At 27.7% G+C, this 26,650-nt stretch overlaps 3 protein-coding genes across 3 annotated transcripts; 2 read left to right on the forward strand and 1 right to left on the reverse strand.

Moving 5' to 3' along the window:
• The first annotated feature begins 1,900 nt into the window (after positions 1 to 1,900).
• On the forward strand, positions 1,901 to 4,223 carry LOC108321770 (vestitone reductase). Its single transcript, XM_017553621.2, has 4 exons — positions 1,901 to 2,060; positions 2,759 to 3,283; positions 3,605 to 3,800; positions 3,927 to 4,223. Exons 1-4 carry the CDS (start codon positions 1,940 to 1,942, stop codon positions 4,066 to 4,068), a joined length of 984 nt encoding a protein of 327 aa, XP_017409110.1. The 5' UTR covers positions 1,901 to 1,939; the 3' UTR covers positions 4,069 to 4,223.
• A 555-nt stretch (positions 4,224 to 4,778) lies between these two features.
• Positions 4,779 to 6,006, forward strand: LOC108321771 (uncharacterized). The gene is made up of 2 exons (XM_017553622.2): positions 4,779 to 5,137; positions 5,666 to 6,006. Exons 1-2 carry the CDS (start codon positions 4,939 to 4,941, stop codon positions 5,893 to 5,895), a joined length of 429 nt encoding a protein of 142 aa, XP_017409111.1. The 5' UTR covers positions 4,779 to 4,938; the 3' UTR covers positions 5,896 to 6,006.
• Positions 6,007 to 13,564: 7,558 nt separating this feature from the next.
• On the reverse strand, positions 13,565 to 16,281 carry LOC108321769 (zinc finger protein WIP2-like). The gene is made up of 2 exons (XM_017553620.2): positions 15,443 to 16,281; positions 13,565 to 14,183 (listed from the first exon to the last, which is right to left on the reverse strand). Exons 1-2 carry the CDS (start codon positions 16,082 to 16,084, stop codon positions 13,746 to 13,748), a joined length of 1,080 nt encoding a protein of 359 aa, XP_017409109.1. The 5' UTR covers positions 16,085 to 16,281; the 3' UTR covers positions 13,565 to 13,745.
• Positions 16,282 to 26,650: the final 10,369 nt, after the last annotated feature.

Here is a 26,650-nt window from a genome sequence, read left to right on the forward strand (position 1 = left end):
ACGCATATAGTGGCTTCTGGTTTGATCTCTAGACATGCTAGTTCCCAACGATGGAAAGGTATCGCCCAACGGTGATCTTGACAATACCCTCAAACCACCTAAATATAGGTCCAAAATCTCACATGCATTAACCCCAACCAAAACAATTCAAACCCAACACACTAAATATGCATTTTACAACACCCATTCATGCAAATCAAAGCTCATAATTTCAAACAAGACTAGCTTCTTTCACCTCAAAGGAACCCTAAGTTCTTCAATATCATCCCATGACTCCAACTCTGAGAGAACCTAACTACAACAAGAAGATGAAATTAATGATATGTAGACATGACTAGACTCACCAACATGCACAAAGTTCGTGAGAATAGAAATAACCTACATACAACTCAAAAAAAGGCTAAGAAAATGAAGATCATAACTTAGGTTTTATAAAATAAGGTTGAAAAAAACTTATTTTATTTAATATTTCAATTGGTGGGTTTTGTAAAGCTGTTCAAGATGACTCCAATTACAACCTTTGCTTAAAGAGAATTGAGATTTGAATTAGTTATAAAAATAAAAATAGAGATTGGAAGGTAAGGTTTGTAATGAATTTCATGTGCATTTCTTTTAAGGTTATGTATCGTAAAGGATATTTAGGTGTTTTCACAATTTATATTATATTTTTATTTGATATATTATATTTAACATATAAAATATAATAGTTTTACTTTTAGCAGAAAAAATAATAATTTAGTATTGATTGCTAATATAACATGATAATCTAATGCTTCCTAAAATAAAGATAAAACATTTTTTAATATATATATATAATCACTAATTTGGTATAATTGTTTTTAAAACTTTTAAATAAATAATATATGTAAATTAATAATCAATTTAAGTCTAATTTAATTTTATATATTTGAAACAGTCAATTAGTTCAAAATCGCGATAAATTAAAAAAATGAAATTGAAATTGAAAATTTTAGATTAAATAAAAAAGTTTAGTTAATGCTTTTTTAATCTAGAGTTGTCTTTCTCTTAGTAAATGTATAAAAACCAACGTTTTGTGTGCTAATCATAATAATTTTGAGACTTTCTCAAAACAAGAAAATGTCCCAACAACAAATTTGTCACTTTCTGTGTTAACTTGTCTTGGCGTACTCTTTAAGTAAATCTTTAATAAAATTCAATCATAATAATAACTTAGCACTACACTAACGTTAAACACAAGTTATTAAATATTAAATAATGAATTACTAAATAGCCTTAAACATTTTAACAACTAAATATCTTCATTTAGTTAATTTTTTTCTCATTTACTTATAATTAATAAATTACTCAATTTTAATGATTCTTAATTTTAAAGTTTTCAAAAATTTAAATATGTATGTTTTTTCTCCAAACCCTTGTAAAAAATGTACTTTAGACTAAAATTAAATTATAATTTATTCCGTTCCTCAACTTAATGAAAATCAAGTAATTTATAAAGATTGGGACGAAATTTAATTTAAAATTAAAACATAATTTTTTATAATAGTTTAAGAAAAAGTATATATTTAATCTATTTCTAAATATGCATACTAGATTGATTTTTCATAAACTCCAAACCATTATTGGTATATAGTCACCTTAAAATTGTAAACAATTTTAAACTTAAATATGTATATATCATCAACTACATTTATTATTATTTTTAGAACATATAGATGAAATTTGGATTGTCCATAAAATATTTTCTCAAACCCAAATTAAGAATATAAAAGGTGTGGCAAAGAGGTGAAATATGTGGTTAAGATAATATCTAAAAGAGAAAGAAAATTCATGTCAACATCCAATTGCAATGAACATGAACAGTGAAAGAAGGATTAAAGACCATACGTGTCACTTTCAACTATGACTTTCTATGAGTGCATAGAAAAGCTGAATTTGTAGCCGTAATGAGAGAAAAACAATGGAAGAAAGCAAAGGAAGAGTGTGTGTAACAGGAGGAACAGGTTTCATCGGTTCATGGATTATCAAGACCCTCCTTCAAGATGGTTACTCTGTTAACACCACTGTGAGACACAATCCAGGTAATAATACAAAAGCTACTCACATGCTAAAGTTTTCCAGAATCACAACAACATTCTCCTTCTCCATCATAAACTTTTTATGTTATAGATTTTCAAATCAAAGTCTACATTGTTCTTAGTTGTTTTCTGAACTTAATTTGACCATATATACTGAATATTCATATTGATTCCTTGATAACCTTTTGGTGTGACTTACATACTAGATGTTAGAGATCCACGTTGATTTGATTAGACATAAAAACAAGTTTATGATATACAAATGAATGCAAACATTTTCTTTTAAACTAGTTTTTATAGGATAGAATTAGACTTAAAGTCCATTTTTTAATATGATATTACTGTCTGTGTCTGAGTTGACATGAGAGGATATGTTAGAGATTCTGTATCGATATTGATTAAAGATAAAACAAATTGGTTTTGTTAGGTTAAGTTAGACTTAAAGTTATGGTGAGAAAATTTTACTTGTTTTTGGCATTTAATTTCAAGGATTTGTGCATGTGATATGTGTGGAAATTGATATTTAGTATGTTTCTGACATGTTCCTTTTGGAACTGACAAAGAAACAACATGCTTGGTTGATTTGAGTAAGCTTGCCTCCAATGTAAAAGAAACAACAACACTCTTAATCTCTAGAAGGTTCTTCATCTGATTTGATTCATCAAACCAAAGCTGCAATTTTGATGTTTAAAACAAAGCAGAACAGAAGAAAGATGTTAGCTTTCTTACCAGCTTACCAGGAGCATCTCAAAGGCTACAAATTCTGAGTGCTGATCTGAGCAATCCAGAAAGCTTCAGTGCAGCCATTGAAGGGTGTGTTGGAGTGTTCCATGTTGCTACCCCAGTTGACTTTGAACAGAGAGAAGCAGAAGAAGTAGTGACCAAAAGATCCATTGATGGTGCACTTGGCATTTTGAAGGCATGCCTGAACTGCAAGAGTGTGAAGAGAGTTGTTTACACCTCTAGTGCCTCTGCTGTGATTTATAGTGGCAAAGAAGAACAAGTGATGGATGAAAGCTCTTGGACTGACGTAGATCTTCTCAGAGCTTCAAAGCCATTTGCATGGTCTTATGCAGTTTCAAAGACATTGACAGAGAAGGCAGTGCTTGAATTTGGAGAACAAAATGCCTTGGATGTTGTGACTCTAATTCCATCTTTTGTTTTTGGATCCTTCATTATTCCAAAGCTTCCTGGCTCGGTTCATGCTTCATTCAAATTTGCATGTGGTTAGTGATGCAATTTGATTCTCATATTTATGTAACAGTGTGTTATTTTCTGTGATTGTTCATCTCATAGTTAAAAAAATGATTAACTATGCATTTACTCCTTAAACTTGTGAAATTGAAACTCGTTCTTTTCTCAAACTTTGATATAATTTAGTTCCTAAACTTTAAAAATAAATAAATATCATTCATTTTTTAAGTTTGAGGACTAAAATGTATTAAAGTTTTCGATATGAACGAATTTCAATTCAGTATTTAAGTTTAGGGACTAAAAACATTTTTATCTTTAAGAAAATGTAAATATATAATAGGAAACTTTTGCAGGAGAAGAAACTACATTTGGTTCCCTCCTTGAGGTAGCTATGGTACATGTGGATGATGTGGCTAGAGCACATATATTTCTGCTGGAGAATCAAAATCCAAAAGGGAGGTATAATTGTTCAAAATGTTTGGTTACTTATGAAAGGATCTCTGAACTTGTTTCTGCCAAATACCAAGAATTTAAGCCAAAGACAGTAGAGTGAGTTTCTGTTAAACTTCATGCTGTAACACATTTAACATGCTTCTTGATTTGAGTGTTTGGTTTTTCTTTGATTTCATTGCAACAAGTATTTGGCTAGTTGTTTATTTCTTGTAGCTGTTTCAGCAAAATGGAAGGTACAAAGATACCAGATTTATCATCAAAGAAGCTCACAGATGCTGGATTTGTGTTCAAGTATGGAGTTGAGGAGATGCTTGATGATGCAATTCAATGCTGCAAGGAAAAAGGGATATCTCTTAAGGAATAATATGTAACCTTGTTTATGTCATGTATGAGGATGGATATCCATAAAATGAGACAAAAATGATCCATCTGAAAAGTGGTTCATGTTTGGACATTATGCTTTTGGGACCATAATATGATCTGTATAGTATTGCTTTAATTTTGACAAATTTATGATCATATGTTTCATAGAAGTGCTAGAGTTGTGGCGTTTTCAAAGAGGCTTGCAAGATGAACATCTTTTTGTGGGAAAATAATATTTTTTACATTAAGAAAAACATGTTTTGTAGAAGAACACTAGAATGTTTTTTCTTTAAATAGTATGTGGTATTATATTTTCTCTTATACTACTTAAATAGTCTTTGCAAAATATTTTTTCTACACTAATATTATTTTTAAAAAAATAGTATAAAAAATGAGAGTCATACATCAATTAAAGATAAGGTCAATTTATAATATAATTTTATAGTATATAAATGAGTGCAATTCTCATATTACAAATTTGTTTTGTGGGTTAACCTGATATAAGAAATCAGGTTAGAGCCTCATAATGATGTTTCTTAAACATATTGTTCTACATGTTAAGTTTTGGTTTTTAAATTTTATTTTCAAAATTGCTTGGTAAAAGAAAAAAACTGGTTAAAACAAATTGGGATATTTTAAATTATATATAAAATGAGAGAATATTTTGGTGATACAAAGTTTGGGATATTTGGCATCTCATGTGTCGTTTTCTGTTGCAAGTGGCAATGACAACAATCCAACACTGTCATCACTCTTTGCCCTCAGAAACACAATCCTTCTGAACTCTTAAGAAGAGCACACTTTTTTCTGCTGGTTACTTCCCTTCTTCATTTCTTACATCTGCCAAGTAAAATCAAAAGGGTGAATCTGAATGGTTGTTTTTGCTCTCACTTTCTGTCAAAGCTCACTTTTTTGCAAGCCATCATTTCAGATCAGGTGCTGCTCACAGTCTCAGAATATAGCAGGCACATCGCATACTCAAACAAAGAAAAAGTGTTTGAGATGCAACACCCTTTACTCAGATCAAGATAATTCTCCTCTTTCTTGCTCCTTCCACGGCCACACCAATGGTATATGCAATATGTAAATCACTTTCTTTTGTTACGCAGAAGAATTAGGACAAAAGACTTACATTCAGATCCCTTTGGTGTTTTTTTTATACTTATCTCCGGTTAGAATTAACTTTTTAACTTGATTAACTGTGTAATCAAGGTTTACACCAAAGACCATTGTGTGTTTTGAAGTAAATCTTCATATCTAATTAAGAAATAACAACAACTAGAAATAAGATGAATTTATAGTAATATACATGTTAAAGCAGACCTCATTTTATAAGCTGGTTTGTAGAGTTAAGTTAAATGTTGATATTAAAATCATAAGTTAGAGTTTATCCTAACAAGATTTATTGTTTATTAGTTCTATTATGTCACCATAAGATTTGTTGTTTGTTAGATTATCGTATAAGATGAAATCTCATCATGTTGATTCTGTAGAGTTGAGTAAGAATTAATATCTAATTGTTAAGAAACTGTGTTTAAGTTGTGTTTGTAAAATTATGATAGGTTTACCTGATCATTATTACCTGTGTAATGTTGTAGGAGATAAAGGTCTGTTTTCATTGGCTCCACCACACCAAGGAATTGATGGGGATTGGAGTGAAAAATCTGGAGTAATTGTGTACAAATGGAATGAGAAGAATAACAGACCAAACACTGGGCGTGCCAATTGGAAGAAAAGATGGAGTTGCTGTGCTGAGTATGATGAGAATGCTCCACCTTGTAGACGTGGCTACCATGTTTCCTATGACGATGGTTTCACCTTGTATTAGCTACTAATTTTGACTGATACATCTTTTTTGTTTTACTAAAATTCTTGTTTTCATTCCTATCAGACATGGCCAATATACCAGTAATTATAGGTAACCCTTTTCTTGGCAACACTCATTTGCATCATCAATCATTTTCTCCATTCCATAGTTGAACAAGAATCCTGCATCTATTAGCTTCTTTGAAGATAAATCTGGTATCTTGATACCTTCAATCTGTTTCAACGAGCTACAAGAAGAAATTATCAGATATTCGTTGCAGATTGTTGAGATCAGCACTCAGAATTTAAAGCCTTTGGGGTGCTCCTGGTAAGCTGGTAAGAAAGCTCAAATCTTTCCTGTGTTCTGCTTTACATTAAAGTAAACAATTGTAAACTAAGTGAACAGACAAATTCTTGCTTTCGCTGATCAAAAACTTTTGTGCATGTTTGGTTAATATGAAACTGGAACATGTTACAGATGCAAGAATCTTGTAAAACATCAACAGAAGTTACAGAACCAACCAAAGTATGAAGATTTTCAATAAATTTCAACCAATATTAAAATATGTTATTACTACCTAGATTGTGTCTCACAATGGTGTTAACAGAGTAACCATATTGAAAGAGAGTCTTGATAATCCATGAACGGTTAGAATTTCAAAAGTGTAATTCTAAGTTTTAAATTGGATAGAAAAAATAAATAAAATATAATAACATTAAAATCCAATAACAAATGGTTAAGGTTTTGAATAAAGAGTAATGTCAATTTTTATAAATTTTGTCATTTCAAATTTATTAGATTAATTTTTGTAAACAATGTATATAATATTTAACCTCACAAATTATATCTCTAATTCTAAATTTGATTTTTAATTTTAAAACAGAAACTTGTGTGCTATTTTTTCTTCATCATGGACATTATTATTCTTATCATATTATCAGTACCTTACAAACATACCTTTAAAGTAAGTTAACATGATCAAGAATTTTAAGACTATAAACAAAAGGATGAAAATTAATTTAAAAAAAAAAAGAATTTAATGGAAAACTAAAAACATTAAAACTTACTACAAAAACTATGTTGAGTGGGCCATTATATGTTAAAATATTATTTTATTGTTAACAATTTAATTTGGCTTTTATATTTTGATTGCTAAAAACGATTTAATTAATTATTCCAACCGTTTGTAGTATTTAAAATTAATATTCATTTGTATAATTTAATATTACTGAAAACACAGGGATATGTGTTCAATTTTTTTATAATAAAAATTAATAAACTTATTATTATTATAAAATTAAATATATATTATTTTTATAATTTTATTGTAAATAATTTTCATTTATTTTATAGGCAGTTTTATAATAATAAAATGATTAAGTTTAAAAAAGGTTCAAATTAAAAAAATGTTAAATTTAAAGAAACTGTAAAAATTGATAAAAATAATTATTTTAATTTGAATTTTTTTTATTTAAAAGATAAATTTGAAAAGCAAAGACACAAAAGGAAAAATCTATTATTGTATAAGTAGGGGTAATTATTATTATACAATTTACTATATAATTGGTATTATATATTTTATATTTATGTAACATCTAATTTTAATAGTAAATACTATTAAAATAAAATATTACATATATGACAGTGGAATCATTATAAGAAAACAAACCTATAAAAGACAAGATCTACACCTATACAATCATCTGACTTTCCAACGGTTTCACCCTCACATCTTATTAGAGCAACGATAAAAAAACGTCTCCCTAAATTCACACCATTAAGGTGATCATCACAAAACAGAAAACATACAAAGACAAACAACATAAAAATAAGGGTAAGCTAGTGGTAAAACAGTTTATTATAATACAATTTACACATATAATAAACATACATCATAATCATATCACAATATTTGGCTTGACTCATCCGAATATAGTATGAATGTCGAACTATGGTGGTTCATGCACTTCTGGTGGCCTCTACTACTCTACAAAGCCCTTGCAATTGGGTTTCACCCTTACCACCACACACAAGGCTAGCCTTCAAACGCTCTTTTACCAACTGGAGAAAGGCCCATCATGTTAAGATCTCCTGCTACTCTCCACGACATAAACATCTTTTTCTACTTGAGTTTGGGTTATTGAGAGTGTCAGGATAAACCACCAATACAAAGCTTCAACCATTCATACAAATAACACCACATGGCACCACCATGTATCCTCTCCGCGAGGATCATGAAATTACTTCCACCAATACCACTCACAAATAATCATTCACATATTCCTCATCATCATAACCATCTCATAATCATACATACATATACTTCACACACACATTGCATACTAACATATAAAACTTTGATCATACTTCAAAGGACCATAAATAACCAGAAACACCCTTACAAGTCATCAGAAGTCACATAATAGCACAATTTTATTTATGGCATCTTGATGCCAACATTTAGGTAAGGAAAACAACTTGGAACTCCTCACCAACAACTCCAGAAGGGTTCAAAGCCCCCAAAACGACCTAAAGAACATCCAAAACTCATATCTAAAACCCTGAAAACTCTCTAAAACAGTTGCAATGACGCCCAGGGGCTGGCGCTCAGCGCTGGCACCTCTGGAAACGGGCACTTTGCGCCTTGTTTAGGCACTATCAGAAAACTCCAACCCTTTTTAGCCCACTTTGTACACTTCTCCCACAACTTTGAAAGGTTTCCATGACCTTCTAAACACTATGAAACTTTAGAAATTACATCTCTAACTCAAATTAACCATCTAAAACCTAATTCACTCACTCTAACTCGTCCAAACTTGGTTCTATACCTTTCCTATCAGATTTGTACAACTTAAAAGCTTAAAAAGTGATAAATGACTTTATGACAGACCCAAATGTCTCAAACCAGCTTACAAACCTAGCTTCACAATTTCACCACTCAAAACTCCACTTTTACACCAAAAACCCTTTTAAAACTTCAACTATGAACCACCTCTTTGCTACACATTCGTATTCCATGATCTAACCCTTCTAACAAGTCCCAAATTATCTCATGACAGCTCCTAGACAGTTATTTTCTCACTTCCGCCCCTCTTTCTCAAACTCACCCTTGAAAACCCCTCTTTTAGCCTTAAAACTCAAGAATTTGACCACCATTCACCCAAACACTTAAATTCAGTATTTCAACCTCCAAACCACTTCATCACACTCAACCATGACAGTATCACGCATTACAATCACACGATTCCAATTATCCTCAACATCATACTATCAAAATCATCAATTAAACATACATAGTATACACACAATTGTACCAATTTCTTAAAGTCATCTATAATTCATAGAGATACAAATTTTATAATACAACCATAAACTAAAGTAAGAATTCTAACTTCCCTTACCTCACAATAAGTTGTCTGACTCAAAGAATGTTCTGCCAATTGCTTGAAACACAAAGAATCTCTAGAAGAACCTACGAAACACCGAAGGATGATCGGACATAGTCCTTATAACCTCAATTTATCCAAGGATGAAAAGGAAAACAGAAAGGCTACATGCAAAGGAGAATTCTTAGACAGAATCACAGATTGAAATCGAACAGAAACAATGGTAGAAACTTACTAGCTCTATGACAGAAATTGATTGGCTAGAAATGTAGACCTCGTCGTCATGATCGATTAGACACCTTCTGATCGTGAAAGAGATGATTCAAGAGTCAGAACTCTAAGAGAAAAGGTAAAGAACTCTAAAAAAGTGGTTTCTAGAGGGATGATACATTTTAAAATAATGAAACTCGTTTATAACAAAATTATTTATAAATAACCCATTTAATATTAAAATAACTGAGTCTCATTATTTTTAAACTACCACCATTTCTAATATACCATTTTTTGGGATTTTACAGTTTCTATCTAAAATTAAATAAAATCATGAAAAAGAAAATAAATGTATGCTATGATTGTTGCATACAAGTATTCTCTATTTACTTCTAAAACCTTAATGAAAGTACATTTTGAAAATCTCGACTTATTTCCAATTAAAAAGTAAGGGTGTAGATTGAGTTTATGGATCTAGATAAACATGTACCACACAAACATCACTTTTGGGGGTTAATTTATTTGATGTTATATTAATACGTTTTAACGGTTAACCTTAGATATTATAATTTTCTTTCATTAACCTTTTTTACAATGTTTCGACCATACAAACATAATCCGGATGGTATCATGTACCTGGTCCGAGATCACCTCAGACTTATATATAGTACAATTATCATTTGAGATTATTTGTTATTATGTTTTGTATAATTTATCTCACAAAAAATATAACATTGTATATAATCATATTAGTATTAATGATATGATCAATAGTATTTATTGTTTGTGATAATTTTTAATTATTTCACTCATAAAGAAATATTTATATAGGCTTAATTATATATTTGGTTTTTAAATTTATTTGATTGTTCATTTTCGTTTTTTTATTATTTTTTTCAAATTAATCTTTTTATTTTTCAAAACAATTCAATTTGATCGTTAAGTTAAAGTTCATTTCTTATTATTATATGGTAATCATCCAAATACTATTTTAACAATATATAAATTGAATATTCATATTGGTTTTCTAGTAAATAATCTATCTTTTGGTGAGTTACATACTAGATATTGTTCTTGAAGGTGGTAAAATTTTTACTTGTTTTTGACATTTAATTTTAAGTTTAATTACTTATTTTAGTTTTTTTTTTGTTCAAAAAGTCAAGTTGGTCTTTCAATTTTTTTAATTTTAATTTGATCTAAATTTATGAAAATTCATGCAATTTAATCTTGATTTGTGAAAAATTGATACAATTTAGTTTTTTTGTTAATTTTCTTGAAATTAATCAATGATTTGAATTATGTTAATTACACTAACAAGACAAATTATTCTTATTAACAACTTTAATTTTGATAATTTTTTTATATATTGAAAGAATTTAAGGAAAATGACCAAAATTGTATCAATTTTCATACAAGATCAAATTGAGACTAAAAAAATTGAAAGACTAACTTGATATTTTTGAATGAAAATAAAAACCAAAACCTTAATTTTAAGGATTTGTGTGTTGAAATTTTGGGAATTGAGTTGAAATTTTCAATTCTTAATTAAGTTTACGTTAGAGTGTGTTACTAACTTTAACATCTATGCTATATTAAGATATCAAAGCCGTAAATAAATATATATATTTGAAAAAGAATACATGAAACCAAATTGGAAATTAGAACATTCCAACTTAGTAATAAGTTGTATGTGGTTATTGTCACTAACTTTTTTGGCACATTGTGTGCAAAAAGTTGGCTATCTTTCTTAGTGAAATCTTTTGCTTACAGAGGAAAAAATATAAACTGTCATATATACACTCAACCCAAACCAGGTACACTTTAATGTAACCTTTTTCAGATCATTTCACTTTTCAGACATTACTTCAACATTTCAATAACATCCAAACTATATACAGTGAATTCTAATATTTGATACACAACCTGTATTTAATGAGAGTTTTATTAGACGATAACATTATTTTTTAGTTAATATGTGAATTGTTAATAATTTTTACCACTTTTGATATTAGCATGTTATATGAAAAAAAAAACTTTTAAAAAGCGACTTGTTTATTAGATAATTATACTAATTTTTAATTGATATCTAAAGTATTAACAATAAATCTATGACTAAATACACTTTTAGCTGAAAATCCCAAACAAGTTAAAATAATTTTGGATATATAGAATTTAGGGTGTGTTTGATTGAGGAAAAAAAAGTATAAGAAAAAGAAGCAGGTAGTTTTAAGTAAAGAAAATAAATATAATTAATAAAAGTTGTTCGGGAGGAGAGAGATAAAATGAAAAATATTTTTTTATATTACTTGGTTTTAATTATTTAGCACTATTTGATATTTAATTATTATTACTTACTTTATTATTATTATATATATTGTTATTATTATTATTATTATTACAAAACAAAATGTTGCAAAAACAGAAAAAAAAGGGAATGAGAGGAAACATAATCGACTATGGAAAAAATTTTTCAAGGTACAATGGTAGAAACTTACTAGCTCTATGACAGAAATTGATTGGCTAAAAATGTAGACCTCGTCGTCATGATCGATTAGACACTTTCTGATCATGAAAGAGATGACTCAAGAGTCAGAACTCCAAGAGAAAAGGTAAATAACTCTAAAAAAGTGGTTTCTAGAGGAATGATACATTTTAAAATAATGAAACTCGTTTATAACAAAATTATTTATAAATAACCCATTTAATATTAAAATAACTGAGTCTCATTATTTTTAAACTACCACCACTTCTAATATACCATTTTTTGGAATTTTATAATTTCTATCTAAAATTAAATAAAATCATGAAAAAGAAAATAAATGTATGCTATGATTGTTGCATACAAGTATTCTCTATTTACTTCTAAAACCTTAATGAAAGTATATTTTGAAAATCTGGACTTATTTCCAATTAAACAAGTTAAAATAATTTTGGATATATAATTTGATGAAATTAATAAAAGTATAAGAAAAAGAAGCCGGTAGTTAAGTAAAGAAAATAATATAATTAATAAAAGTTGTTCCGGAGGAGAGAGACAAAATAAAAATTATTTTTTCATATTACTTGGTTTTAATTATTTAAAACTATTTGATATTTAATTATGATTAATTACTTTATCATTATTATTATATATTTTTATTATTATTTACTTATTATTATTATTACAAAACAAAATGTTGCAAACAAAACAGAAAAAAAAGGGAATGAGAGGAAACATAATCGACTATGGAAATTTTTTTCAAGGCACAACTTTCATGTATTTCTTGATCTTTGCGCATAAATTGTTTAAAATAAGTTTCACATATTTTATGTAAAATATTTCTCCTACACTTGTTTTTATCTATTACAGTTTTATGAACATTTATCATAAATATTCATTTATTCTTTGTCTTTTCTTTCTTATGTCATTATACATCCTATAAATTTATCAATTTTATTATCTTTCTACATGTATATTAGTATTGCGTAAATAAATATCTTTCATTAAACAATATACTTTCTCTCATTTTCACTTTTTTTTTCTACTCTCTATTTCACCGTTATCAAACCAAGTGTTAGATACAATGTCATCAGAACTAATAACACTGTTCTTCAATCAATCAACATAAGTTAACTATTATATGTTCATTTGGCAATAAGTGATGTTTTGTTTTTCAATGTAACCACACATTTTATCTACTTATGCTCCAACCTAATACTTATATCAGAACTCTGTCTATACTTTCCGAGGCTTGATGCTGCCATTGCAGGTGCTTAATGTGCTGATATTCATAAAATATTATCTGCAGATCTGCTAACTGAAAGTTGAACAATGTATGAAGGGTTGTCTTGTAAAATGATAAACACATCAGAAATTGGTTCATTCAGCAAAAGCAGAAAAAAATTGTGTATAGTAAAATCACAAACAAATTTTTACAAAGAAAATAAAAAATATATTGCAGGAAAGTAATTTGCATTACCATGGTGATTTTGCTCATTTGAATTCTACACAAACCCTAGACACTGAAATGTACAATGTACATTTATATGTGTATGTTTATATTCTCAAGATTGGTGTATTAAAGCATGACAGACTGGAGAAAAGGAAGAAGGAGGATCATAATTAAAATAGTACATACTGCTAATTAAAATGAAGGTAGCAACCCACATGATTATGGAAAAACAAAACTGAAAAGAAGAAAAGTAGACACTAGGTCGAGTCTATTACAAACATGCATGTGAAACTGGATATATAACAGTTCACCCTTTTATATATGTTTTTTATTTTTCTGAGTTTCATATTGAATGTTCTCCATCATGTTCAATCTCAGAAGCTGCTTCATCTTCTTCTTGCAAGCAATCAATGCCAAAAGCACCATGGCCATAGCCAAAGGCCTTGATGTGATCTTTTAGGGACCTTTTGTGTTTGAAATCAGACCCACATAAGCAATACCATATTTTGCCGCAGTTCTTCTCATGTGTTCTCCAATCACCTTTTACTGCAAATGCTTTGCTGCACTTTCTGCACATGTAGGGTTTTATGCCATGCTTTCTCTTGTAGTGTGTTTGAAGAGTTCTGAAATCCTTCAGAGGCCTTGCTCTTGGGTGGTCAATGTTGTGCTTGCAACCTGCTGCACAACAAAAGCATGGAAGCCTCAGCATAGCTGTTGGCTGTGTTCCTTTCAGAGAATCAGGCCCCTTTCTGTATTGAGATCCATGTCCCCACATATGCATCTGAAAATCAAGTCATCAGATTAATGAAACAGAATTCACAGTGTTGTTAGTTCTTTGTGTTAGAAATCCACGTCTGTTAAAAACATATAAATCAGTTTTATGAAACTTAAAATTCAATTCTTAACACATTGAAATGAACTCAGAATCATGGTTGAAATGAGAAATTCATAATCAAAGCCTCTAATTTGCTTTCAATTAATTCATTAATTCATACACAACATGAATTTTAAACCAGTTGTTATGCAGAAAGAGAAATTAAGGTGCATGTACCATATTTGGGTTTTACTGAACATACACATAGATGCATATATGAATTCCACTGCTTTTATTGGTTTTCACAGTCCCTGGTAGATAATTGATTATAGAAAATCCAACTCATAAAATTGAAGATAGGTACAAAGTGAACCTTGATTCTTTTGGCTTCTTTCATATTCATATGAAGATTTGGAAGGCCATGTATGCAAGATAAAAGTAAAAAGCAAGTAGAAAACTAAAGAGGTAAGAAGCAAAACATGGGTAATTAATTCATTTCTAAATTTGCGCAATAAGATGACAAGTTAATTAGTACTAAGTCAAAGTTCGTACCCCTTTTACAAAAAGGTTAACTTGTTCAGATTTCAAGATATGTTTTGATAATATTATATACACTTAAATTATATATCTGGGGTGTGAGGGACTGGCACTTTCATAAAGACATGTGATCAGGAAATGATCTCATCAGAACAAGTGAATCGATAACAAGTGTTTTTTTTTTTTTTTCTTTTCTTTTTTACCGTTTGCAGTGCTTTGAAAAGGCTGTGGTAAGTTCACAGGCTTTTGATGAGGAACATCTGAATCCTGAGAGAAGCATTGATATTAATAATTTGTTTTTACTTTCCATTCATTTGCACTTTGCAGTCTGGCGCAGCACAATGTTCTAGGCGACATAAAAGCAGAAGAAGCAAAGAGACTTCCAGGTTTTCAAAGAAAACAAGAATTAATTAAGGTACTGAGATCGAGAGCAAATAGTGTTGTTGATCAGAAACAAAGAACAAAAAACAAAAGAAGACCATGCAAAAGGGCTGCATAGAGGAAACAAAAATGATGAAACACACAAGGAGAGGGGCCTATCTGATCTGATTCAATGTAAAAAACCATTTAAAAAAACTTTGAGAAAAAATTAAGGACATTTTATGAACAAGATGGTGAAAGAAACAATGAATAAAGTACAGACAGAAGACAAAGTTTTTATTATTTGTGTAAATGAGGCCACACCGTACCTGAAGATTATTGTATCTGTTGAAAGTTTTTGAGCACACAGGACATGGGAACTGTGTAGGACCAATGAGAATCTGTGAAGGGGTGGGAATCCAATACTGACCCTTGTTCAATCTATCCAAAGGGTGCTCAGAAATTATGTTCACTTCCTCTTTTTCACCCATTTCCATACAAGTTGAGGACACCCTAGATGACCCCAGATCAGAACAAGTATCCATTCTGGGAAGCCCTATGTGTAGGGCAACAGTCACAGTTTCTTCATCACCATCTTCTCCATTGTTCTCCACCTTCTCCTCTTCTCTCTCTTCCACAACAACATTTGAGGGTTCATTTTGTTGGAGCTGCTCACCTGTCAGGCTTATCTTGTTGATGAGAGGAAGTGCCTCTCTTAGAGGAGGGGAAGAAGGAGGAGGAGGAGGAGCTGCTGCATATGCATATGCATATGAATATGAAGATGAAGATGAAGATGAAGATGCAGATAAAGATGAAGATGAGGGTCCTTGTAATTGAATTCCAAACCTGTTGTTTGAGTAATTGGCAAGAGGGTGGTGGTAGGGTTGAGAAGAGGAAGAGGAAGAGTAGTGAGGTTGGAAGAGCATGAAGTTGAACCATTCATTGAACATGTTGGACTTAGGATCTGTCATAGTGAATGATGTTTGATGTGGGAGAAATTAAGGAAAAGTTTGGTGATGTATAAGAATATAGAGTGTGCATATGTGAGAGTGTGAGAGAGAGAAAAAGAGAGAGAAAATGTGGATGTTATGTGGTGGAATGGAGAGCCATATAAGTAAGTTTCAAGGTAAAAGGATTAGAAAGCCAAAGTGTATGGAAAGTCAAGAAATTACCCCCTGCAAGGCAATTAAAGGCGAAAGGGAAAGGCAAAGGTGGAGTCAGAGATTAGACTTGCAGTTTGTCTCCCAGGAGATAGAGTTTGTGTTTCTTACAACACCACACACAAAAAACCTTTACAAAAGGGAGAACCTCAACAACACACACAACTTTCTATTGCTATACCATTTCTTAACTCTAATTCAATCAATCAAACACTTTCTAACCCTTTTTCTAATGCATCTTTCTTATTATTTAAACTCTACCACAAAACTATTCAATTGGTTAAATATCCTCACTGTTTTATTTCCTATTTCCTATTCTTAAAAACCATAGTTTTCACTTTTTATACATACTATTTTTAATCTTCATTAGCCTCTATAGTTTAAATAAAAAAAATTCAAATTAAAATGTTTTAGAATATGAGTTTTGTAAAAAACCCTAATTAACTTAGATGTCATTTTCAAATTCTTTCTCTAAATCAATCTTGGACTTGAGATTTTTCCATTACAATTACATGCCTAGAGAATAAAATAAATTATTTATAAATACAGAAAACAAAAAGATAAAATTTACAATTATAAAGATTAAAGATTAAGTAATTTGTTTTCTTTAAATTAAATTATGTATGATTTTTTTGAACTTGTTAAACTGTATTTAAAACTGACATTTGAGCTAGAATATATCAAAAGGACATAAATAACTCAAACATCATCTTAAAACATAAAATACGACACATAAATATTTTAAAAAAAATGTAATTATATTTATTTTTAAAGTTTGAAGAGTAAAATGTATTAAAATTTGAAAAATAAATAAATTTTAATTTTATGTTAAAGAAAATGTTGATAGATAGTTTAATTTTTAGAAGAATTAACCCATTTGTTTTATAATATATAGCAGTCCCTCGTAATAGTAAGTAACATGAGAATAACCTAATTTATTGTTTGGGTAGGTGTGTATAGAAGGCATTGTTTGATTTTGCACACATAATGATGATGTTAATTCTACCATTCTCTCTTCCTTGTTGCCTCGTCGGTCAACAAAATATCAAATGCACACTATTGGTTTTGGCGTCTGAGTTTGCTTTGAAAGTTTCGAAATCTGTTCTAATTCTGAACTTGGAACATTTTCTCATGCATGTGATTATTTTTTTGGTATCATAGCATTGCTTTCTCTCACTCTGGAACACACTAATTACCAACCATTTCAAATTTTTACATATAAACAAAAAAAATGAAAGAAAAGAAAAATGTTTTTGATATAAAAAAAGGTTTAACTTTTTGTTTATACAATATACATCATGATTTAAAATATAGTAAAAAAATGTCTTTAAACTTTCAATGTGTTGGTATAAGATGGTTAGGATACAAACACATTATGTATGATGAGCCTAGGTTTCTACAATGTTGTTTTTGTTTCAGGTTCAATTTGTAATTTCTACAATATATATATATATATATATATATATATATATATATATATATATATACACCTAATTTTAGATTTCACATTATATATAAGTCTCGTACAAAATGAGAGAGGTGTATTTTATTAATATAAATATGGAATACTTGATGTACTTTTAAACTCTTTCTCACCAATCTTGATAGGAACTATATAAATGTAAATGTACAAAATATACATAAAATGTGATATATTTTGTATTCAAACTTTGAATGTTAAAGAGGTCTGATATCATCAACCTTGTGTTGTTTAAAGAATATTGCTAATTTACATATTTTTTCTTTTGAGGTGATTTAATTATCACTTAGAGAAATCTTAAGATGTTGTAGAAGCAAACACGCACTATGTATCTTTTTTAAAAGGGCTAGAGTAACCTTACTTTATATTTTATTTATTTTTTATCGATAAAGAAAAATAAGGAACAAAATTGATGCTAATTTAAAAGTTAAGAAACTTAATAATTTTTTTCTTTTATTTTTGTCAGAAAAAAAGTTAAATAAATGGGACTATTTTAATCCATGTATAAAACACAAGTTATATACATCTCAAATCCTTAAGCTTATAGTCTCTATAACTAATCTCTGTTCACACATTTATATATTTACAATATTACATAATTTTAGGCAAAGTGAGGAGAATTACATGGTATTTCATCAAATGTGAAAGATATAACATTAATAAAATCTAAGTTTAATCATATTCTACCTAAAAATATAAAGACAATATATCTTGGTGTTGTAATTCTTAATTTTTATTCAATCCAATGGAATATAACAAATTTTGATTATAATTGATTTTAAAAACTTTAAAAGTTTGCATAGAAGTTGTGAGTGATATCTGTACATACAGAGATGAGTTATTACATGTTTCAAGGCAAAGTGGGGTCAATTGTCTGATATGTCTTTCCTATAACATAAGAAACAAATTAATAACACACTTTTCAATAGAGAACTGATCCCATAATTTTCTTGGATTCCTTCTCACCTTTTGTTACACTCTCTTATACCCCAAATAAAACTCACCAATAGCACATAAATCACAGCTCTTACACTCTGTCACTCACATAATCACAACTTTTAATAATGCAGGAATCAAATAAATAATTTATTAAAAATAAAAACATGAAAAAAGAAAAATAGAGATACTTTTTGTAGAGTTGGAGTCATAAAAGATATTACTTTGCTTTTTCTTTTAAGAATCAGTAACAGTTTTGTATTCAAAAATTTCCACTCCAAAAACTGTTGTTAATTAACAGGTTGTAAATTGTGGGGGAGAATATTGTCTAAATGATGAATTAATATATATATATATATATATATATATATACCATTAAATTATCATATTATTATAATAAAACCGAGATATTCACATTTAGTTATAGACTAAGAAATTTATTAAAATGAATTTAAAAAAATTCATTCCATCACACTTATATGTTGAAATTGAAAATAAACGATCTTAAGTGCAACTATTAGTATCGAAAATAAATTATTTTCGTTACTAATACTTTTTAATTTATAAATTAAGATTTAAATTGATGATGACTGTTTTTGTTATTAAAATTGGATATTATTTAAAGATTTTATTATAATATTACCTTATCATAAAATGTATATTTTAAATTCTCAGCATCTCCATCTATTTTGTAGGTGCAAAGATAGATGATTTGAACAAGTGGAAGATTTTGGAGGGATAGTCGGCATATATAGGAACTGTTATGACAAAACTGTGAGCTTGAAAATGAAAGGCAATGTGGTTTGAGTGATAGTGTAGAATAATGTGACAATGATATAAACAAAAAAAGTTACACAAAGTTCATCACTAGGGGCCATATTTTATGGACTGTATTAACTTTGCCCACAAAGACCAATAATCACTTTTTAAGTTACACAAAACTTTTAACTATTTATAGTTAGAATTGTCAAAACTGATTATCCGGTGTACAACGACTTGGGCATTTAGTAAGTCAATTTAAATTAGTGAATACAAAAAATTTCGAACCCAATCCGACCCACCACGAGTTGGTGGATTAAATGATTGATTTACTTAATTACATTTTTTTTTCTTCAATCTAAAAAAAACTATAAATTTTTTCTAAAATGGTTAAGCTTCAAATACAATTCAAAATCACAAAAATATAATTCAAAGATAGAAAAACATTTACAATTTTCTTTTTTAATATAATTTAATATTTAAAATTTATGGGTGAGTTGGTGAGCCAACCAGACTCATCACAAGTTAATCAAGTTCTTAATGAACCGATTTCATTTTTAATCCTTGTCAAAATTTATAGATTCTTTTAATTCAAACCGACTCAAACTAGATTGGTTAACAAGTTTGAAATTTTTTTTAAGATTCTATTTATATTTCCTACTTTTATTTTTATGAATGTTTATGTAAATAAAAACATATTAATATTTATAAAATACATTTAATCTCGATCATTTGATATTTGTGAATATACCAAAATACGAAATGTCTATTAATTTTCATTATATGTATTTAATACCAGAAAATTTGATTAATCATAATTTGATTTTCTTTTACTCGCATACTTAAGAAGTTATGTATATAGCTAATATGGGATTTAATAAGATTTAAAAATAATATAAAAGTGGAGAATATGTTCACAAAATAATGATATTCATATTCTTCAAAAGAGAATAAATTTACGAGTTAAAATTGCTGGTTTGCTATTTGAAAGAACTTTTGTTTTGACCAACTACATACATACCACATCCACACGAATCCCAAGACAGCATTAAGTATCTAGTACTAAAGAGTATTGTAATATTTATTTCATAATTGGATTTATTAGTTTTAATTCATTTTTAGACTAAAAATTAATATATATATATATATATATATATATATATATATATATGAAATGTTAGCAAATAATTTATAACTATAAGTGCATATTAGAGATGTCAAATACTTAATTAAAATAAAAAACATTGTTGATCATTATATTCATATTTATCGGGCATAATTTTTTTTTCCATTTCTATTGAAAAACTAAGTATATTTGTATACTTCTTTTATTATTTCAAATATTAATTAAATAATATTTTTATAAAAAATTATAACATAAAAATATAATATTATTAAATATTTAATATGAAAAAAGTAGACATTTTTCTTTATTAAATATTAATAAATAAATTATAATTATATAAATATTGAATAACAATTAAATAAAGGTCAATTAATTATAAAAAAGTAAAAAGATAAAATGTATTCTCTGTATATAAGTTACAAAAATTAATATAAAAGAATAAATATGACTTTGATTTCTAAACTTAAACACTAAATTGAAATTCGTCTTACTTAGAAAGGAAACTTAATAAAAAATTTATAGGTGTCAATTAAATTTTTTATATATAAATTATTAATTTTAATTAAAAAAATATTTATTTATTTTATTCAAAACAAATACACATTATACGTAACTCTATAAACTTTAGAGAATTGATTTATTTTATTCATTTTTTTCAATTTATGGATTCTCATTAATATTCTCAAGATTAGTTGATGTAATGATTTTTTGCATTTTTATCACAAACCTTCTTTTTTTAAAAAGAATGAATTATTCTACTTTTTATCATAATTTTTCTTTATCGCCTCTTACCTATTTAGAAAAAGATAAATTTATCAATACTCATAATTTAAATCTCAAAATCAAGACTCAATATTTTAAAAAAGTTAATAACTTCTAAATGATTGGTTTCTCTTATCTTAAACTAGATTTCATACAATGTCTTCTTTTATACAACTTCAAAGTCTAAAATAACTCTATCTATATAAAGAAGAGTTCTATCAATAATTAGAGTATGATTTTATGATTTAATAAATAAAGATTTGTCTAAAGTATAGAAAACCCACGTATAAAAAGAAAATAGATTGGTTAAAAAAAATGAATTTATTTAAAAAAAGAAATTGTTTGGTTCAAAATATTTCTTGATTCTCCAAATTACTATAATTCAATTTCATTTTCAAAATGATAAGAGATTGAGGTTGAAGTTTGAGAAAAAAAAAGGAAAAGTGAAAAAGAGCAGAGAGAAACCAAATAAAAAGGAAAAAAAATTACAAAGGGAAAAGCCTCATTTCAAGTTTTAAAAAAGCTTTTCAAAATTAATTTAATATACATAGTATAATAATATAAAAATATCATTTTAAAATATATTTAAAAAATAAAATGAAGATTTTTTTAGAAGAATCGTGGCTATCTATCGTCATAAAAAAAAACTGTACTTACTTCCATTTTTCAACTTTTATATATTTAGTTTTTAAACTTAAAAGAATTATAATTTTAATCCGATGACATTAATTATTTTAAACTTGTTATACCACATTCTAAACTTATAATTAAAGTATAAGATGCCTACAACTCAAACATATTTAAACATATATAACTTTTTCTGCTCTACATAATAAATGAAAAGTGTTTTAAAAATTTTAAATAAGGAACGATATGGAGGTGGTTATGAAAATAGAAACAGAAAACATATTTACATATTATCCTCGTTTTTATATTCTTGAAAAAATAAATGTTACTTGTATCCTATATATTTAATATATTTAATGACATGAAAATTTTCCATGAAAATTAAAACGATTTTAGATAATATCCATAAAAACAAATTCATTTATCATCATGTAAAAACTCAATTTTGATAACAACAACTTAATTTCTATTAATAGAAATGAGATATATATTTCAAAATTTTATTTAGAAATATGCTATAAAAAATTATCTGAAAATAAAATTGTTAGTTTCATTATTTTAATTTTATGTTGAAATATACATACTCAGTTGGGCAATCATTAACACCTTATAATTGGCTTCTTAATTAGTATTGTTTGTAGTTTCTTTTAAAAGTGTTTCCATAACAATTTCACGTGTTTCACTGATAAACTTCATTAAACAACATGGTTTACTTTATTCAACAATATTGAAGATCACCTTAATGTAAATACATATATCAACAATATTTATTTTTCTTTGTGTTGAAATTTAATCCGATCATCTTTGAGATATAAATTGTTCATATAAATATTAACACTAAATTCAACAAAAAATTTAATATTTCTTGTTGTTTTTTTTATATATATAATATATAATTTTTTTTTCATTTTTACTTTTAACTCGTACTTGACACTCTGTTACATACCATTTTCCTTTAATTCAAGTTTTACAAAACTATTGATGGAAATGTGAATTAGAATGAAAAGTTCTTATGCACATAAAAGTTATAAAAAATACTTATTTTTAACAAAATTTGTTAGAATTAGATTTTAATCTAATAAAAGATTTATATATATATATATATATATATATATATATATATATATATATATATATATATATATATATATATCAACTAGTTTTATTTTAGTTGATTCTAACACTCCCTCACGTCAAAGTATGTATACTCATTTCGAGTGTGAAAATAAATATTAGTGGATGATTGCATAACAGTCAAATATTAAGTGGAATAAATATTAACAATGATTTTGATACCATTACAAAAAATAGACTATAAACATAACTTAATTTTATAAAATCGACTTATAAAATAAGATTTGTATTATATACTTGTATTATATGATTTTCTGGTTAGAAACAAACAAGACGATCAACTATATATAAATGAAACGAATCAAGCTGCTTAAGATCGAATGACTAAGAAGTCAGATTAAAAGGTCATATAACAAAAGGATTATCCCTAATGTTAAACAACATAAAGTAAAATATGATTATCCCAATTGGACCATAATTAACTTAGGCGGTTGTTAATCAAGTATCCCGCCAAAATTTATAAATATAAATATAAAATAAGAGGTAGATGATTTTGCATTTACTGTACCATTAATACTTGAGCTATATCATCATAATACTTTCTACCGAAAACCTCCAAGTTTAACAAGCGGGGTTACATAAACACGAACGTTAGACTCTTTATAACCTATACAATAATGAACCGTTAACTTAGATCTCACTTATAAAACAATAATCTAAATTTATTTTATTTTTTATTTTTAATTGATGTGATCAACCAAAATTTTCTCATTCTATAATCATATAATGAATGAAAATATGATTGAACAGTTTCATCAAAGTTTTCTTTTTACCCATTTTCACGTACTGAAAATCATTCCAAAAGTGTCCATTAATGGCTTTAAAATAATTGAAGTGAATTAATTTGCGTATGCCCGTGTTTTCAGGCATTCTGCAAAAACACATGGCTGTCGAATTCAATTTTAATACTCTTTTTCTGCAATTCAAATTTATGCCCACTTCTCAAACATTCAACATTTATGGGTTTTTTTAGTGTTATATGATTTTCAGTAAAAATAATATGCCATTATCAATTTATATTATTATTAACTCATAAAAATAAATCTTATTTTTATGACAATAAAAAACAATAAAATTATTATTATTATTATAAAATTAAATTAATTTTATAATTTTATTATAAATAATTTTTATTTATTTTGTAACTAATTTTATAATTAAAAAGGTAATTTAAAAGATGTAAAATTGAAAAGACGGATAAATTTTAAAAATAATCACTTCTTTTATTTTAAACTATTTATTTTAATTTAAAAAGTATTTAAAAGGTAAGACGAGAAAATAAATGTCAGAATGATCCAAGTTGGATAGAGAAAAGGATGCTCATAGCTTAGAAATATCTTAATTTTTTAGAATTTGATGAAGAGAAGACAAGCATCTGTCTTATGACAAATGGATACTTGTTAGATGACTCTGACGAAAAGGTAGATTTCATTAACTTACACCCTATAATTGAAGCGTATTATGTGTTGTTATCAAATTCATTCAACTTGTTAGATGACTCTAACGAAGAGGTAGATTTCACTATCTTACACCCTATAATTGAAGCGTATTATGTGTTGTCATCAAATTCATTCAAGTTGTCAGAAGGGTTCATGAAAACCAAAAAACCAAATAATGATCTTTTAAAAGAAATTAATTTTCTGAAAAAGGCATCAACATATAATGATGTTAATAGCCTTAAACAAAAGGTCACTAGTTTGGAAGAAAAACTAAAACTTTTGAAAAGAGAGAATGAAAATCTAGGTTTAAAGAATAAAAAGCTTGTAGAAACATTGTCATTGCTAAGGAAACATGTTGAACTCCTCAAACAGAAAATGTCACTTTGGATAAAGTGTTAGAAAGAATGTTTGAAGGAAACAAACATTTGGATCTACTCATCAAAGGGTGTAAACATTCTTCTAACAAACAAGGATTATGATTTATAGGTGAAGTAAACAATAGTATGTCTAGACCTAGGAGAAACTATTCTAACAAATTCAGAGAGAAAGTCTCAAGCACCTCAAATCATGCATAACTCCAAAAAGGGAAGTATACACAACACTAATAAAACTGGATCCAAAACCATATGGGTGCCTGATACGCTGTCGTTGAAGCTATCAAATTAATACTACTTTTCAAGGCAACTTCAATATTACCAAGTAATATTCAAGAAAGTAGACAAGGTTAAAGTAACCCTGAGTCGTCTCCCAATAAATACGGAATTGCTTTTCAATATTTGACTCTTATAAATGCTATGCAATGCTCAAGAATAAAAGTGAGAAACTATGCTAGTGAAGTTAATGTTTGAAGAAGGTTGAGTATCAAATGGGAAACCTATAAACAATTATGATGAAATAGGATAATTCCACTATTTTTTCAAGATAGATTCCTCATCGGTTATCTACATATTATTGTTTGGGTTTCAAATTAATTAAATTACATTCTTAATTAATTTGAGAGCGATCTCACAATCAATCAAAGTAGATTCTCAATCAAATGCAAAACCTTTCTAGATTATTCACAATGAATTCAACCAAAGTACATTCTCAATCAAATCCTATTGTGTTTAATCATGTTTATTCTTTAATCTCCTAACCAAATTAAAAGCTAATTAATCAAAGTAAATTCTCAATTAATTATAGTTGAAATTATTACCACCAACCAAGTACATTCTCAATTAATATAAAAAACCTCGTTTAATCACATGAAAGTTCCTAAATTCAACCAAAGTAAATTCTCAATCAAACCTAGAAACCCTTGAACTCATATGATCAATATGCATGTAGATTCAAACATCTTATGATGCAAAAATCATTACTTTTAATATGATTCAGAGATGAAAGACATAGAAGAATGATACCCAAATCAATAATGAAAAGGAACAAATACATTAATTCAAGTTAACCTCAGAATCCATAATGAAATTACAGTGAATAGCCCTAGAAGCTTAGGTCTCCATGAATGGAGTGAAACACATGGTAAAATAAAAGTGAGAGGAGTGGTGAATGATGGCTTTCAATGAAGGGGTTTGAGAATGAATGAATTGTGATTTCTGCCTCCCCTAGGTCTCTTTATATAGGGCTTGGACTTTGAGTATTCTGTTGATAAGATCTTTTATCTTATATGTAATATCTTCCAAATATTCAACAGAATTAATCAGGTTTTGAGAATCATTGATAATATCTTTCCTAGATTCAAAAAGATTTGGCAAATATTATCTTTTGATATTTATTGATATAGTTAAATAAGGTAATTATTTAATAATATCATATAAAATATCTTAAGATATATTTTCTCCGAATTATCTTTTAAAATATCTAACATATTTAAACTTGCTCAAAATTACATTTCAACCCTTTTTATTTTATTTAAAATTGCACAAAAGTCCAGAGTTTTTCTCTAATTGCACTTTAGCCATTTCTTTCTTTTCAAAATTGCATAGGAGCCCTGAATTGACCAGATTGGACCAACTTTGACCATTCAATTTCTTGCTTTAAATGAATAAAATTCTAACTTCAGTTGCACAATTAAATATTAGAACATCCAAAATAATTTATGCAACTAAGAATAACAT

This window comes from Vigna angularis, chromosome 5, assembly GCF_016808095.1.
Source record: "Vigna angularis cultivar LongXiaoDou No.4 chromosome 5, ASM1680809v1, whole genome shotgun sequence".
In the NCBI taxonomy this organism is placed as follows: Eukaryota; Viridiplantae; Streptophyta; class Magnoliopsida; order Fabales; family Fabaceae; genus Vigna; species Vigna angularis.

What these genes read in the sequence shown, in the direction of transcription:
- LOC108321769 (XM_017553620.2), bottom strand. Translation starts at nt 16,084, where the DNA reads ATGACAGATCCTAAGTCCAACATGTTCAATGAATGGTTCAACTTCATG. An exon ending in ACAGATACAATAATCTTCAG is followed by an intron (nt 14,184 to 15,442) that starts GTACGGTGTGGC and finishes CTTGATTTTCAG; the next exon opens with ATGCATATGTGGGGACATGG.
- LOC108321771 (XM_017553622.2), top strand. Translation starts at nt 4,939, where the DNA reads ATGGTTGTTTTTGCTCTCACTTTCTGTCAAAGCTCACTTTTTTGCAAG. An exon ending in CTTCCACGGCCACACCAATG is followed by an intron (nt 5,138 to 5,665) that starts GTATATGCAATA and finishes GTAATGTTGTAG; the next exon opens with GAGATAAAGGTCTGTTTTCA.
- LOC108321770 (XM_017553621.2), top strand. Translation starts at nt 1,940, where the DNA reads ATGGAAGAAAGCAAAGGAAGAGTGTGTGTAACAGGAGGAACAGGTTTC. An exon ending in CACTGTGAGACACAATCCAG is followed by an intron (nt 2,061 to 2,758) that starts GTAATAATACAA and finishes AAAACAAAGCAG; the next exon opens with AACAGAAGAAAGATGTTAGC. An exon ending in TTTAAGCCAAAGACAGTAGA is followed by an intron (nt 3,801 to 3,926) that starts GTGAGTTTCTGT and finishes TAGCTGTTTCAG; the next exon opens with CAAAATGGAAGGTACAAAGA.